The 16,691-nt window shown below is 39.1% G+C and overlaps 1 protein-coding gene across 2 annotated transcripts in view; it reads left to right on the top strand.

Annotated features, from left to right (window-relative positions):
* COL12A1 (collagen type XII alpha 1 chain) overlaps positions 1–16,691 on the top strand; it is a 195,690-nt gene that overhangs the window by 160,782 nt on the left and 18,217 nt on the right. For both annotated transcript variants that reach the window (XM_088471465.1, XM_088471474.1), the window contains 7 exons: positions 1,574–1,720; positions 3,032–3,109; positions 6,513–6,599; positions 7,039–7,092; positions 10,607–10,702; positions 11,109–11,162; positions 11,688–11,741. In XM_088471465.1, the coding sequence (XP_088327591.1) occupies positions 1,574–1,720; positions 3,032–3,109; positions 6,513–6,599; positions 7,039–7,092; positions 10,607–10,702; positions 11,109–11,162; positions 11,688–11,741 (570 nt within the window). The remainder of the gene's footprint in view (positions 1–1,573; positions 1,721–3,031; positions 3,110–6,512; positions 6,600–7,038; positions 7,093–10,606; positions 10,703–11,108; positions 11,163–11,687; positions 11,742–16,691) is intronic.

The following is a 16,691-nucleotide window of genomic DNA, read 5'->3' as shown; positions in this document are numbered from 1 at the left end:
TGATGACCCGGGTCACCTCAGTCTCCACCATTATTTGCTCGTCCTTACCTCCTCTTTGATTGGCCCTTGCTCCTCCTCTGCTCTGTCCTGACCCCCCCCAGCCCATCCAAACCCCCTACCCCGGTCCATCCTGACTCCCCCCTCATGCCTCCCCACCCTACTCCCATACTTACCCGGTGGCTGGTCCTCCTCTGCCGGGCGAGTCTGTCCTGTCTCCCTCGCAGTGGGAGGCTTTCTCTGAGAGTGCATTGAGATGACGGGACAGACCTTACACAATATTATGTACATATACTATACAACTCGGGTATGCACATATTATTGAATTGTATTGACACACATGTAGATAAGGAATTTATGTAGTATTTAGATTATAACCAAAATATGAAACATGACATAATAATACAGTCACCTGGCAATAACGGTAACAATTAAATGGTCATGCCCTAAGGTTGCTTGGAATAAGTATTATAGGAAGGCTATTCTTTTGACAAGCATACTATGCTAATTAGATTTGAATGCATCTGTTGTTAATTTTATTTTGAAGCCAGGCATGTTCAAACTATATAATTGAATAATTAACTGCATTTAACAGAAAGTATGGCCAGCCGCACATGGTGGGGTAGACTTACAAAAAACATTTGTTACACAGTTAGGAGAGAGATCATTGGTTGTTATATTATTTGTGTATGTCCAAAGACTTGAGGGTTTTTATTTATGCGTTATAGAAACACTACTGTGTGAAAGGAATAGTGTTCAAAAAAATACAGTACAGTAATGTTATTAGCCTATACATAATTCATTTTAAATCATTGTGTGTGTATGTTAGCATTGAAAATGGTTTACTTAAGCCCTCACTATTGTGTATACACAATCTTAACAAAAGAACACAGCAATAACTAACAAAAAGAATATCTATTCATAATGACAATGCTATAATAAGCAGTGAACATATCATTGATTCATTATATTAAAATAAAACAGCCAACTATATATTTCTATCTTTTATTAGTGGATATCAAAAAAAACACATTCTAAGGAAAACATTTGGTAATTTATTAGATCATTTAGAGAAAACATTAGTAACATTTAGGGGTCTATTCTGCAACAGTGACGATGTTGCCCAGGATATTATCGGGCAACATTGTTACAAGTTTTTATCAATTATGTTAATTTATGGCTGCTATTCAGCAATACTTTGTGCAGGGGCAGAGGGTGCGGTAACACGCTGTCCCTGCGATGTTACAGAAGGCATTGTTATTCCGAAAACATTCCCTTCTGTTTTTGCTCCTGCGCATGTTCAGTCATGCGCTCGGGAACAGACTCTGTCCCTGCTTTGAGGTGACCGCCGACGGGGTAAGTACATCTCCAGCCTGTCCAAATTGATTGACATTTCATTATCTTCTCCATTATCCCATTGCTGACTGGGGGAAATCATAGTTTCCGTATTTTTTATGTAAAATAAATCATTGCTGAATAGACCCCATAATTCTCTAACCCCTTTAATTATGTTTTATGTATAAATTGTTTATGTGAACAAATAATGAGCATGTGTTTCTAATGCCATTGTTTTCAGGTTCACCTTGTGGTGTCCCCAAAGTATGTGAGAATATATGTTGATTGCAGTGAAGTGGTGGAGAAAGAAATTAAAGAAGCTGGTAACATTTCATCAGATGGATATGAAGTGCTTGGAAAACTAAAGGGTGACAAGAAATCTGCTCCAGTAAGTACTTTTATGTCTCTGCAATAAGCAACCGGCAACAGAACTCTCAATGGCGTTCTTTCATCTACGGGACAGACGCGCTTATTGCTTGTGCTCTCCCGGCATAATGTTATTGGCAAATTAGTCCGAAACGTCATCTCTTATTGCTGTGAATAGCGGCAATAAAACATGATACTTTACCTTATATGCGAACATACATAAATAGATGAGTCTACATACATCTATCCTTAAATTGCGCCAAGTGGCTTTGTTTAGCACACTAGCCATGCCAACACATAAACCCTAAGTGCCTAGTACACTATAAGCAAACTAAGATGCAAAATTGAGTAAAAGAACCACAATGGAGGAAAAAGTACACAATACTGGTGTGATACGAGTGACCTGCGCTATGCATCCTTATTCTTTACCCACGACTATTTACCAATTGCTTTGCAACAAAAGACTCTAGTAATTCTGAGTACCTAGTACACTATATTTGTACTAAGATGCAAAATTGAGGAAAAAGTACACAATACGGGAATCACAACAGGCATCTTGTGCCATATAGTGCAAAAGGAATAGGTGTACGAAGACACAACTGTATGTTTTTATTCCTTTGAATAACCAAACAAAAATATTTGTTTTTATATAGAGTAGCTTATTTAAGAAAGTTATTTCCATTATATATTGCAGTAGGTTTGTGTGCTGCATTAAAACATGTTACCAGTTTGTATTAGATCATCTTAATAAATATCTATGCTCATTTTGACATCTATGACTGCTGTATTCCATTACAATACACGTTAAGACTGAGTCATGTGCCACATGTTGGTGGGGTTTGTATCTTAAGGACAAACTGTCATGAGCATATGAGTGCACAAAAACCCTAGAGAGAGAAGCATTTTCTTATTGCCATGCATAGTGTCGTCTATTTATTTCTTCCCTCATTGTTTCGCTGACAGGGACAAGTTAAGAGAATGCAATTTTTAAGATTACTAGTTCCTGTCACTTTTTCATTTTTCAGGACACCTATAACTCATGACACGGATTTGGGGCAAAGTTAGTTTTCCCAAATAGTATTGACAAAGGCTTTAGTAAACTTTTCTTTGTGTCACATCAACTGTAACCAGTACAATCAGTTTAATAATGGGGAGCTTTGCCAAACAAGTAGAACTTAAATTCATTTATGACATGACATCATGCTTTGTAATGGACTACAGATGTTCATTTGTAATCTGTTCAAATGTTGATGCTAAGCAAATGCCCTGAAATGTCTGATCAAGAAATACACAAATGACATGACAAATAAACAAGTTTCTTTCTTGTTCCCAGTTTCTGCTCCAGATGTTTGACATTGTATGTACTGTAACCTGGACGAGCAGGGATAGATGTTGTGAACTTCCTGCAACGGTAAGTCCTAAACAAATATTGTTACATGAAGTGATTCTATGGTTACAGTTTCAATATTTGCAGTTTAGTGGAGCTTTGTAGTAAAATGTTTTAGGCATTGAATAACTCTACTTTACCATGTTTATTGTTCTGCAAGGCCCTAGTGGAGCTTCACCAATTGGAAGTAAGATAAACCTTGTGCTTTGCGCACTCACCCCCATTACTTCTATCTATAGCCAGCTGTTGGTAAGGACAGCATCTGGGAGTCTGGCACAACGTTATGACATCATAGCTAAGCTCTACACTCCCAGTGTAACACTGACATGGTAGAGTTGTAGCCTGCTTATGTTAGTGGCTGGCATGTATGTAGGGGCATTAAAACACTACATGAGGTTCACCTAATAGTACCTCTGGGTCCCCTCAATCTCTCGTATATGTTTACAGTACTTCTCAATGTTTCTTTTGTTTCTTTTGTAATACCAGGTTGGCATTTTGCCATTTTAACATAACATTGCCATTGCCATAACATTGCCATTTTCATATAACATTGGCCACTATGGGGGTGGTCTGCATACTAGGTATAAACTATGTATTCTTAGAATCTTTTTAGAAAAATAAATGACATCCTTAAAATATGATGTCCTTCCCCTGCGCTAGGTTGTGTATAAACTGGGCTTCTCACTATGACCAAGACATTTAGCACTTTGCATTTGACACTCTTATTTATAATAAGCATTCACTGTTTTCTGCCAAACTCCACGTGACTGAGTATTAAGCGGCACTGGGATCTCCAATCACAGAAGCACCAAGTACTCATTTTACTTAAGTAATTTGTTGAGTATTTGTTTAGAGTCCACCAGAGGTGTCACCGGGTGTGGTAAAACCCGGTGCAGCATTCAAGTATGCCTCGTGCATGCACAAAATTGTATGGTCTCATGAGGCCACTTCCTCTGATCTGCCATTTTGGGAGCATGACCATGATCCATGCCCGTGTCATTGTCATGCTGACAGGTTTGCCCAACACTCCTGGAGCTGCGGGGCAATGTGGATATCCATCACTGCTATCAGCGCTGCTTGGTGACACCATCCGAGGGGGTGAAACCAAAATAGCAGAACAGCTCTGCTCTTTTGGTGTCACCACCTCGGCTGGTGCCACCTGGCCTGCGCTCCCCTAGTGACACCACTGGGCTCCACTACCTGCAATCACCGATATTAAGCAGCACGCAGGCAGCTTTGCATTGCGATCCTTGCAATCATGCAAATGCAGCAAGAGGTATATGACACCCTCTGCTGCATTTGCGATCACAATACTGCAACGGAGGTCGAGATGCTGGGATCACAATCATGACCATCGCAACCATTGGTGGTTGCGAAGGTGGACAGCGCTGGGTGGCCGGCCAGTTGAGTAAGCCTCAGCTTACTTAGGCTGGCCGGCTTGCGAGCCCAGCAGACTGCGTACGTCCACACAGTCTCTGGGCTGGCCACTCCCAGACATGCCCCGTTTCCGGGATCGCCGTCCGCCCACACCCCCGCACACCCCTTAAATGCTTCTGCCTGTCAATCAGGTAGAGGCATTCAAGGGCTAGCGTGCGTGTTAGCAGGTCTGGGTCCTGCACATGCACAAATTCCCAATAATCGTGAATTTGCGTTCACTGCTGAATTAGCCCCAAAGTATTGACTGTAGTTTCAAGGAATTACATTATTTCCAGTGATTTTGGTAAAAATCAGTTGACTTGGGAGATTGTGTAATACACCACATAAATCACAGCAATATTTCGCAAGGCTGGAGCATCACATTGTAACACTTGAAAAACAAGATTATTTTGCCAAAGCTTCAATACTTTCTGGTAAAGATATTAAGTAGCATTTTCAAATAAATCATTGGCCGATGCTTACTATGTTTATATCATCCTGAGGATTACACAAGTACGCCCGTACTTAGCACAGGAAAAGATGTAAACTAGTAGCCAGCCTGAATGTCATTAATTTAGAAATCTTGCTCAGGCACAAAAGCTTTTCAGATATCATATGACTCTAGAAAGCTGTTAAAATATACAAAGAGGAGCTACATAAGCAAATATATTTTTTGGCTGTTTGTAAATAATAAAAAATATATTTTAGAGAAGTCGTTCTTTAAACCATATGTGTCCCCTCTTATGTCAGTCATTACTCAAGTGTCATCCAAATGTAAACAAAGTTGGTATACTGTGTCAGTAACAATAATACCCCATGCTATATACACATCACCAATTGTCATGACCTCAGTTGTGAGTTAATTTGTTTTCGCACATAGTGTTATCAATGCATACACTCCTTAAGATCAACTTTATTCAGTGATGAAGAACATTTTTACTGATGACCTCACATAGGAATTTATACTCTGAAACCTACTGTATAACAATCACTACAGTACACAAAAAGAATAAATTTTACAGGAGAATATAATGCAGGCATTAATTAAGGCCAGCACAGACGGTGTAATGGTTAGCGTTACTGCCTCACAGCACTGAGGTTGTGGGTTCGATACCCACTCTGGCCCTATCTGTGTGGAGTTTGTATATTCTCCCTGTGCTTGAGTGGGTTTCCTCTGGGTGCTCCGGTTTCCTCCCACACTCCAAAAATATACTGGTAGGTTAATTGGCCCCCAACAAAAATGAACCCTAGTATGTATGTGTGAGCATGTGTTAGGGAATATAAATTGTAAGCTCCACTGGGGCAGGGACTGATGTGACTGGCCAAATATTCTCTCTGTAAAGCGCTGCGGAATATGTGTGCGCTATATAAATAACTGGTAATATAATAATAAATAAATTAATTGTATGAAACAGTTTACAATGATTATTTCTATCTATTTATATTGTTTTTGTGCTCAGCACTATATAAAATAATTTTAAACAACACCACTTCAACATAAACTAGGCACAGACTGTTGTTCTATTGTAAGTGACAACAAGTTAAGTATACCTGAAAACAAAAATATATATTTTTTTAATTAATTATGTTTAGTCACATAGGACTCTGTACTTTGAAATATTCAGCAAATTCTTTAGACATTTGAGGTTGTGGGGGGCAACAATATATTTTTCATAGGGCCCCACCTGTGGCATGTTTGATCAAATAGTGAGAACCAAATGGGACTGCACCCTTCACAACTGTGTACTATCTCCCATATTATGACATCAGTGGTGTGACATCATGTTACTAAAAATGCATCTCCAGCATATCATAATGAGGTCTAGGTTTAAGAGTTCAGCAATATCATGTTTGCACATACTGTAGACATCACTAATATTGTACATCTCAACTGATGGGTCATAAAATCTGAAAATATTACGCCGATATGTATGTGATCTCCTTAGAATCTAAATTTAAAAATATAAAAAATATATTTAAGTGCTCTATTTCTTGAATTAATTTTTTTTAGAGAGATGAAACTAAATGTCCAGCATTGCCACATGCATGTACATGTGCCCAAGACAGCGTGGGAGCTCCTGGACCAGCCGGCCCATCTGTAAGCATACATTTTGACTTACCTTGCTGTGTTCTGATCGACTTTGATATTGTTTTGTTGTTGTACTTTAAAGTTGTGTGTCATTCACTTATTCTATGTCATCAGTGACACCCATTGTTAAATTGCGTTCAATCTCATATTCTTTATGAAATAGAGCAGCCTGCCTTTTGGGAACATTATCACTTACCATTTCACATGTACATATAGGGGTCTGGTAGAAAGTAATGCCGTTACAGAGTCTCCTGCCGATAGACTAAGATTGGCAACAGTAATGTAACACAAATGTGCTTATGTGAAGAATTTCTGCTGGATTTGTGCCAAATATGTTCAAGTGGAAGGAAAAATACATTTCTTAAACCTCTGAGAGCTCAAGAATTTTTATTAGGCGTTAAAAGATTCTTTCTTGATGTTACTACTGTACATATTAATATCATTTTAGGGTATGCCTGGCAGCAAAGGTCCCAGAGGTGACAGGGGTGTAGATGGACCTGTTGTAAGTATCTCTTAACCTTCTATATATCATTTTGTGTAAACTGTTAAAAAAGAAACTTGAATAGATCTTAATTGAAAAAAGTTGACTGTATATAAGTAATATACATTGCACATATAGCACATATGCAGTTAGTTAGCAGTATAATAATAATGGGCCAACTACTTCCTGCATCATTAATGCACTGTGCTCTGTGTTCACCTATGAGACCTCCCAACATGTGATATCACTAAAGAGAGACACATGAATGTATCGTACAATGGGGCTTCCACCTGTGTCAGGGGTTACAGAAGAGTTTTCACCAGAATGGAGGGGATCCCAACCCATTTGCACAATGTATCTACATGTCACACTCACTTGTTCTGTGTGCTGCTGCCTATTCTTGGCAACGTGAGTGAATGCCCGTCAGTGGCCATGGCTATTTGTCACAAGTATACCGGGACATTAATCTATTAGTAGTATAACGGAGCTACTGATTGCAATTAGCTATCGGCTACATTATTTGTCTTCGGCACAGGTGTTTCAGGAAATCCTTGGTTTTTCTTGTGCTTCTCCCTTTAGTTCTCGCTTAGAGAATATATTATACAGAGAGGACTATTTGTATTAGAGAATGTGGATACAAGCGCTCAAGGTTGTTTTTTATCAACTGACATACTGTATGAGAGGATTTTGGACACTGAGGGCCTGATTCAGACCCTCTCGCGAGCGCTTAGCGCTCACAAGCGGGTCGATGGTGCCCTAATGCACATGCGCACGACGGAGGAGCTCCGTTGTGCTCATGCGCGAGACCCGCATAGTGACAGCCAAGCTGTCGCTATGGGTCTCGCACCAAAGGGGGCATGCTGTCGATGGTGAGGACAGCATGCCCCCTTTGGTGGGCGTGCCGGGGGCGTTGCTGCCCAGACGGAGGCGCCTACGCCTACCATCTGGGGCCGGCCCCACAGACATCACTAGTGATGTCAGTGGGAGTGCTTTTTGGCTCTGATAGAGCAAAAAGCACTCCTGGGCTTGCGGCAGCGAGACCCTACCACAGGGTCTCGTCGCAAGCCCGATGGTCGCGATGGTCTTGACCATCGCGACCATCTTTTTGGCCGCTCGCATAAGCTGTGGGTGGTCACCCACAGCTATGCGAGCAGCCAGGAGGCCGCTCCATTTTTAGGTAGGAGGGCCCTGATTCAGAGCGAGCGCTCTGGTCAGAGCGTCCGACTCTGAATCAGGCCCTGAGTTTCCAATAAACATACAACAGCTGCATTGTATTTTAAATGTTGATGGGATCCTATGTGCATTAATACACAGGTGTATTTCTATATATTAGTTTATTCAAAGCTGAGATATCAGCATTTTTTAATGTCTGTTTTTTATTACATTTATGACTGAGCTATTGTTTTTATGTTCCCATTATTTGAATGTTTGGATTTCTAAATTCTATTTGTGAAGCTCTTATTCATTTGTTTTCAGAAGACAAAGACACTGATTATATTGTGACAGGGTTTGCATTATCGGAGAGAGTCGGGTGTGGGGGGAGGGGGCACACTAGCACTGCCCACCCAGCACATAAGAAAAGCTCCATATACTTCACTGGTTGGATACTTCGCTGGTTGTTCTATACACACCCTTAATAACTTGGGACATACAGATGTGCAGGAGATGAAGGGCTTATTGTAATAGCCGCAATTTGTGGGAGACGGGAGTCACTAGAGATAAAGTGGCAATTAGTAGCAGCCTGGTTTTGCCTTTAAACTAATTGCAGCTTTAAGTCTAATGACTATCTATCTCGCCAGAATCATGCTGACCCCCACAAAATGCAGGGTTTTACATTTAGCCCTAAAACTCATAAAACATTAAATTGCCCTTATTGTATGCATCTTGAAAACACAAAGTTGCACAGTAGTGTGTACAAATGTACATAGTGTGGATACTTTTACCGTAAATTTAGGACCCAAACACACCCATCATGAAATGAGCTCATGAGTATTTTATTGAGGCTAGATCATATGTAAAAAATCAGCTCTTAGCTAAATATATAAATGATCAATTATAACATATTTATTTATCGAACATATGCATTTACCGAATGCATTCATTTAACATATGCATTTACCGAATGCATTCATTTAACATATGCATTTACCGAAACTTTGTTTTTATTAATGGAAAATAGTTACACTGGGGATGCCATGATTAGTGAAATAGATAAATGACAGAATGCTGTATCACAAAGTGAGGGGAGACTTGCTGATTGAGAAGGTGTGTCCAGGGAATGCACCCAATAAACAATTGATTCTCTTGCTTGCTGCTAAGGCCATTATATTGGCTGTAATGTGCCAGGTGGATCACTGACAATTTTCACATCTACACTTGAGTTATTTTTTACTTTGACTACTCAATTAAAAATTGCACAGTTTTATTCCATGTGTGTATAGTTCATAGGTTACCCCAAGAAAACAGCCCTATGATTCAATGCATTTTGTGGAGTTTAACTAGAAACATACACATATGGGGTCAGAATGTACACGGGGAAAGCTGCACACAAAAGAAGCATATTCTGTCCAGCTCAAAAACAAGTGTCTGGCATAACAAGTGTGAGAGACATAGCATAGAGGTGGGACAGTGTTAGCAGTAAATGCCAAAATAGCATTGCCATAATTGTACGCTTTATACAATAATATAATAAAATATTATACGCAAAGTATAGAATATTGTTTTGACATATTCCTAACACAAATACAAGATTCAAATTAAATGAAATACAAATGTATGTTGTTTTTTCCTTGACAAATCAAATGAAATTAAGTTTCTGCAGTAGTGCAAATAAAAGTAATGTAAATAGACTGCCGGGGCTTCATATAACAAAGTTGTAAAACTAATGAAAGAAGTAATAGCCATAGGTGGGGCCAGTACACAATGACATACCGTTGTAAAAGACGACCAATAACTACAACAACAATGCCCGTAAATGCCATATCTGCATATGCACCCACCATTGCATATCTTATTAAAATAAGTTTGTCCATCTCTAAAAGCCCCTATGTTTTATATTTACTCCTAAAGTGTTTTATTATGCAAAATTGATATGCTGATTAGAATACTTAGCTGCAATTCAATTATATATAAAAATAATCTGTTATTTTTACTGCTGCCTTGCTGAAGGATTGAACTATGCAGATACGAAAGGTGGGTGCGATGGAAATAGGAGAGACATATGATGATTATATTTGTTGCTGTAATAGCCTGTGCATAATATTGTACAGTTGGCCGAAACAGTTTTCATAGCTGTCCAAGTTTTCATATTCCATCTGTGAATAATTGATGTTTGTTTTTCATAGCTGGAATAAGGTATTTTAATTTTCATTAATTGCAATATTGTCTCATTTATTCCATTTTATTGGGATGTTCAGTTTGTAAATTTGTAAGTGTTACACTCAGAAGGAATATACTGTAGATCTATATTGTCTAAATTTATTTGCTGGTCACTCACAAAATTACTTCTTATTTTTCTTCTTCTCATTGTTAAAAGGGCCCATCTGGGCAGCGTGGGGAACCGGGTCCTGCTGGTCCACAAGGGCCTCCTGGACCTCAAGGACCTAATGGACTTTCCATTCCCGGAGAACCTGTAAGTTCATGTGCTCTGTGTGTTAAGATGAACAATTTTTACAGATTGTTTTGATTTTTTTAAATTTCTCCATGTGACAAGGTTTACAAATAACTTTGTAAAGATGGATAAAGCGTAAAGATGGATAAAGGTGTTGGTAACGTTCAGTAGTGTTCAAAAATACACTCCAGTAGGCGCAACATTTTGGTAAAGTTCTGCTTTATAGGAATCAAGTCTTCTATTAAATAGGCACATCTAGTCTGCCTGGCACAGTGTCATGCTGGCTTTCCAAACCTCTATACTGTAAACTGTTTATGTTACCAAGATATCTAAAATATTTAAAATATTTTAAAAAAATGTATAGATCATCTACCAATAAAGAGTACAGTAAGTCATATATTTATTTCAAACACTTGTCTTCATTCAGGGTCGTCAAGGAATAAAGGGTGATGCAGGTGACCCAGGATTACCAGGAAGAATGGTAAGTAGTGGTATTTGTCATGCAGTTTGGTATTATACTATTATATCTATAATAGCCAGAAATTGTTATTATTTATTCAGGGATTGCACAAGTTTTCTTCTGAAGTGCTACCAGAGTTGCATAGACTACCTGAAGTCATTGCAGGAGGTTGTCATGTTAAGAGGGAGGTTCTGTTTGTAAAATTTTCTTTGCAGATAACAGCCCCATTCATATCTCAGCAAATTAAATACCTGCAGTCTTAGCTTTTTGGTCTATATCAGATCCTATTAGACATTGTCTTAAACATGTGGGAGAGGCTACAGCTATCTGTAAAGTATTGGTGAGGTAACACTTTATTTTTAACAGGAGAATTTAAGGTTGACAACCTAGTTTATCTTCAGGGTTCATACCTTAAGATGTAGACGTAAGGGTCTATTGGTCTTTTAAATGTGATGTAATGTTAAAATACTGCTTGAATAATTGTGTGTATATATATATATATATATATATATAAAACTGCATTTTTTATATTATTTTTATTTTAAGGGTTCTCCTGGAGTAACAGGACCACCTGGAGCTATGGGGCCACCAGGGGAAAGGGTACGTGTCTATTGGCCTGCTTTGCATTTTTCATTGCTGCAATATATAAAATATTTTGGGGTCTATGTATGAATAATCACAGTACCCCTGCAATTACTATCAGTCCATATCAGTGTATTGTAAAGCATTGTTTACTTAAATATCCCCCTATGTATAAAACTGATCATGCATGGATAGTCTTGTGAGAACAATACTCCCCTGTGAAGATCTTAGCGTTGAGGTGATAGCTGTCATTATCATTTCACTGCCTTTAATGACACTGTGCATGCACGAGAGTGTAATTTCCGATAAACATTGGAGGAGGATAGAGGTTGCAGGAGAGGTATTGCAAGATCCTCCTCCTGCGAGAATACCTCAGCATAAAGCAGTTAACTGTATGGCTTTAACCTACAGGGCCAAGCTCTGAAAAGCTATGCTTTTTGTAAGTTGGTACATTGAAACTTGACCACAGTTCCCATTGAGAATAATGGGGACAGCAGTATGCAGCACAAATTAGCCTTTGGAGTCTCCTGCATTAGGCTATTGTCACACAGTCCCAATACTTAAAATCATGCAGAAACTGCAGTTTTCACATGATTTAAATTAAAAGGGGCTGATACATGAGGGCCAAATTGGGTTTGTACATTTTACAGTGCATTCTGATTGGCCAACTTCATGAGATGAGCATAAAAAAAATAATCATGGAAGAAGTGGAATTTGGGCTTGCTTTTTTTATTCGGGGGATTACAGAATTTGTTTTCAAACCTCTTACCTCCTCTATTATATAGTAAGCGCTACCGATTCTTCTTGGCATAGGCTGGCATATGTGCATCAGTACCTAAAATGATGGGCATAGTAAATTAATGTAACATGTAAACATCAAGACTCTATCCAAAGCTAAAAAAAATAGTGAAGTTCAATGAGTTCCTAGAAAAAAAATAAATGTTACTTACTGTGTATGCTCTGGTTGCTGGATCCAGGAAGATCTCAGATGACTGTAATGACCTTTGCGCTCCTTTGTTTTCTTTGGTGCTTCTATCCCATGGATGTTGAATTTGAAACTCTTGGGTGGTGGGTTGCTTCACATTCATTTATCCTGTTTCAAACAAACACAGCAGGAAGCAGAGAAAGGAGTTCGGTGTGGGACTATTACTGCCACCATGGACCTAGCAGATCTATAAGTTACAAATGTTTTATATTTTCTTACATTCCTTACGCTATATCACAGTTATTATCATATATAGATGTCTATTTACTAAGCCTTGCAGATAAAAAGTTAAATAGATGGATATAAGGTACCAACCAATCAACTCCTAACTCTCACTTTACAGGCTGTGTTTGAAAAATACCGTTAGGAGCTGATTGGTTCTTACTTTATCTCCATCCACTTTATCTCTCTCCAAGGCTTAGTACATAGACTCCTTAGATACTTATTCATAATAAAGCAATGCTGTGGCCCATTAGCATGACTATAAAAACAAACTATTCTTAACCAACAAAATCACAAATAATGAATTTAGACTAAGCAATATGCAGGTTATTGTGGAACCCAAGTAAGTCCTGTTACAGAGGGCCACTCTGAAGATGGTGATCTAAAGTTCTCTAAGCCTTGCCACTAAAGTTGAAATACAGTAACGCAGTTTGCATCATTTTCAAATGGATTTATTCATGTATCTTATAATATCAATGTTCTTATGAAAATTTCCGTACATGATGTGCAATGCAAAATGGCAGAATGCAATCTTAAAGGATTAAATTATTATTCTTTGCAAAGTCAAGCGAATTATCTTGACAGCACAGTGCTTATTTAAACAAATAATTGTAAAATGTATACATTTAAAATGGCAAAACATCTTTTTGTACCATTTAAAGAGTAACAGAACATAATTACTTGTAGAGTTAATCCTTACACGTAAAACAAATGACCTGTACGCAGCTTGAAGCTCAGGCTGGAAAATGTTCCCCTTAGCCAAAATGTATTTTCCTGTAATCCTTTCTTGTAATAAATGATCCACCAAGAAACTTTCCAGAACTTTTTTTTTTTTTTTCTGTGGACAGATTCTTTGTTTCCATTGCAATTGTTTAGTTGATCTTCATAATACACATCAAATACATTTCTGAATTTGCAAAGCAAACAAATCACAAAATCTCACAACTTCATATTTTAGATTTGCTCTCTTTAAGCATCAAAGAAGAGTCCAGGAGGGGAAATATAGGATTGTGCTGCTGCCAAACAAAACCAAAACTTATTTGGTCTCGCTGATATATTTAACACATTTATTTCCATTACATCTGTGCTTCTGGATTCCTGGGTAGCTAAAACACTAATCTTGTAAATTGTACAGTAATAAAGAATGAATAATGAATTAGAAACATGTATTTAGCTAATATGTATGTGTGTGTGTGTGTTATGTACTTTGCTGACTGCATACATTTTTATTATCTGACTATTTGAATGTTTGGTAGTTCCTCTTGCACTAAAAAAAGTTTTGATTCTGGAACATTTAGCTGCCTCTGCCATACATTCTTGCTTCTCTACAGTGATGGGATGTTTATTGTTTTATTGGGGAAGAGGATGGGGGAAGTTTTATTTGAAATAACACCAAAGGAAAAAGTTGGATGCAACTATGATAAAACGGAAGTGAGGTAAACATAATTTTGTTTTATTAGACACACCACACTAAAATCCTTCTTGACCCCATACAATGAGTATGACATCCAGGTTTTAATAGTAAAAGATAATCTGGAAAATAGATAATGAAGACCGATAACTAATGTTCGCATGCAGGGGTGGATTTAGGGGTCAGGCCATCCTAGGCACAATATTATCAAGCTCTCTTTTTCCCCACCACTACCCACCCCCTGGATTCTGATGAGACTCCACCCCTTCCAGCTACTTGTTTTTTTTGGCCTTTTGAAGTCTATGAAAGTACCCAAGACTCTCCCTGATATGTCTGGCTCCTGGGCTGCACACGTGCTTCCTCCTGAGACTCCCCCTGATGCATCGTTAGGGATACAGGGCCTCATTTATCAACAAGTTTTATCATTCACAACGAGTGATAAAACTCATTGCGCATGATAATGGTGCTCCAGCTTTGAAAAATGACAGTTGGGAGCTGATTGGCTGGAGCACCATTTATGATATGCACTCATTGTGATGATAAAACTTGTTGATAAATAAGGCACTAGTATTTGTTCTGTGGGCCTGATTCAGAGCTGAACGCTCTGACCAGAGCGCTCGCTCTGAATCAGTGCCCTCCTCCATGAAAATGGAGCGGCCTCCCGGCCGCTCGCATAGCTGTGGGTGACCACCCACAGCATATGCGAGCGGCCAAAAAGATGGTCGCGATGGTCTTGACCATCGCGACCATCGGACTTGCGACGGAGACCCTGCGGTAGGGTCTCCCTGCCGCAAGCCCTGGAGTGATTTTGGCTCTATCAGAGCCAAAATCACTCCCACTGACATCACTAGTGATGTCAGTGGGGCCGGCTTCAGACGGTAGGCGTTCCCATGGGAACGCCTCCGTCTGGCAGGTACACCCCCGGCACGCCGACCAAAGGGGGCGTGCTGTCAATCAACATCGACAGCACGCTCCCTTTGGTGCGAGACCCAGAGCGATGGCAAGCCCGTCGCTCGCCGGGTCTCGCGCATGCGCACGACGGAGCTCCCTCCGTCGTGCGCATGTGCAGTGGGGAACATCGACCCGCTTGCGAGCGTCCTGCTGCTCGCAAGCGGGTCTGAATGACCCCCTGTGTCCAAATAGCAGTAGCTAAATTGGGGCACTGGAAAGATTGATGGAAGTAGATTGCTGTGCCGCCCCCAGATAGTGGCGCCCCTAGGCAAGTGCCTAGTGGGAAATCCAGCTCTGTTGCCAAGTATAGCAAACATTACCATAAATGTCAAGGCAATTGTTTGGTGATCTGCAAGTTACACAGCTATTTGTTTGTTGATTTCTAATTTATGATGATATATTGAGAGAATAGATAACATAATACAAATCATAATTACAATATTGTTATGATTTTTTTTATTTATTATTCAATCTAGTTTAAGAGAATTGTTCAAATCATTGTCAATTTGATTTGTGATACAATCAAACATGATTCATGATTTATTAAAGTACACTATTGTTTCTTATGTAATGTATTAATATGAGTACCGCTACAATGTTCCTGTATCTGATGCATTAATGTTTTACAGTACTTGATGTCAGCCTTTGAGTATACTTATATTATTGGTTGCAGACAGGCACACTGCACCAAGAGCTGTCGACAGCAGAAAATAATTGATATCAGAATAACGTAATTATGAAAGATCACTTATGTTTCTGTGAAAGGTGTATGTCATATTCTTATTTAGGGGGAGATTTATCAAACCTTTGAACCCCTTCAGTGTTTCTTTCAAGGGAAGTTGCATCAAGCCTTGGAGAGAGATAAAATGGAGAAGCTGCCCATTGCAACCAATCTTTTAACTCTCATTTCATAGACTGTGCTATATAAGACATCTAGAAGCTGATTGATTGCTTTGGGCAATGTCTCCATTTTATCTCTCTACAAGGCTTGATACATCTTCCCTTGAAAGAAACACTGAAGGGGCCCATACAATAAGCATCTATCAGGCTAATTCCCCATCTTCACGAGAGGGGATGTAGAGTTCAGTGGTATCAGCATAGAGGTGGTACTGGAGGCCAAAGGAACTGATGAGTTCACCCAGAGAGGAGGTCTACAGAAAAAAGAGTAGAGGGTCAAGGACAGAATCCTTGCGGATGTCCATGTTTACATTGTTGTAATAACTAAGCATAGGATTTGTTGGCCCCTCCTGAATGGCTGCACCATCAATTTCATCAATCCTTATCATGATCCTGTAAGCTATTTTAAAACTCAAAATGGTAAAACTAGCAATTAACAAATATGAATCACTGATATATAACAAAAAATTTCAATTTGAAAATAGAAAAATGTTTGTTTTAC

This window comes from Taudactylus pleione, unplaced genomic scaffold (genome assembly GCF_031769625.1).
Source record: "Taudactylus pleione unplaced genomic scaffold, aTauple2 ptg000015l, whole genome shotgun sequence".
In the NCBI taxonomy this organism is placed as follows: Eukaryota; Metazoa; Chordata; class Amphibia; order Anura; family Myobatrachidae; genus Taudactylus; species Taudactylus pleione.
The sequence above is the reverse complement of the archived record's forward strand: the minus strand, read 5'-3'. Positions and strand labels throughout refer to the sequence as shown.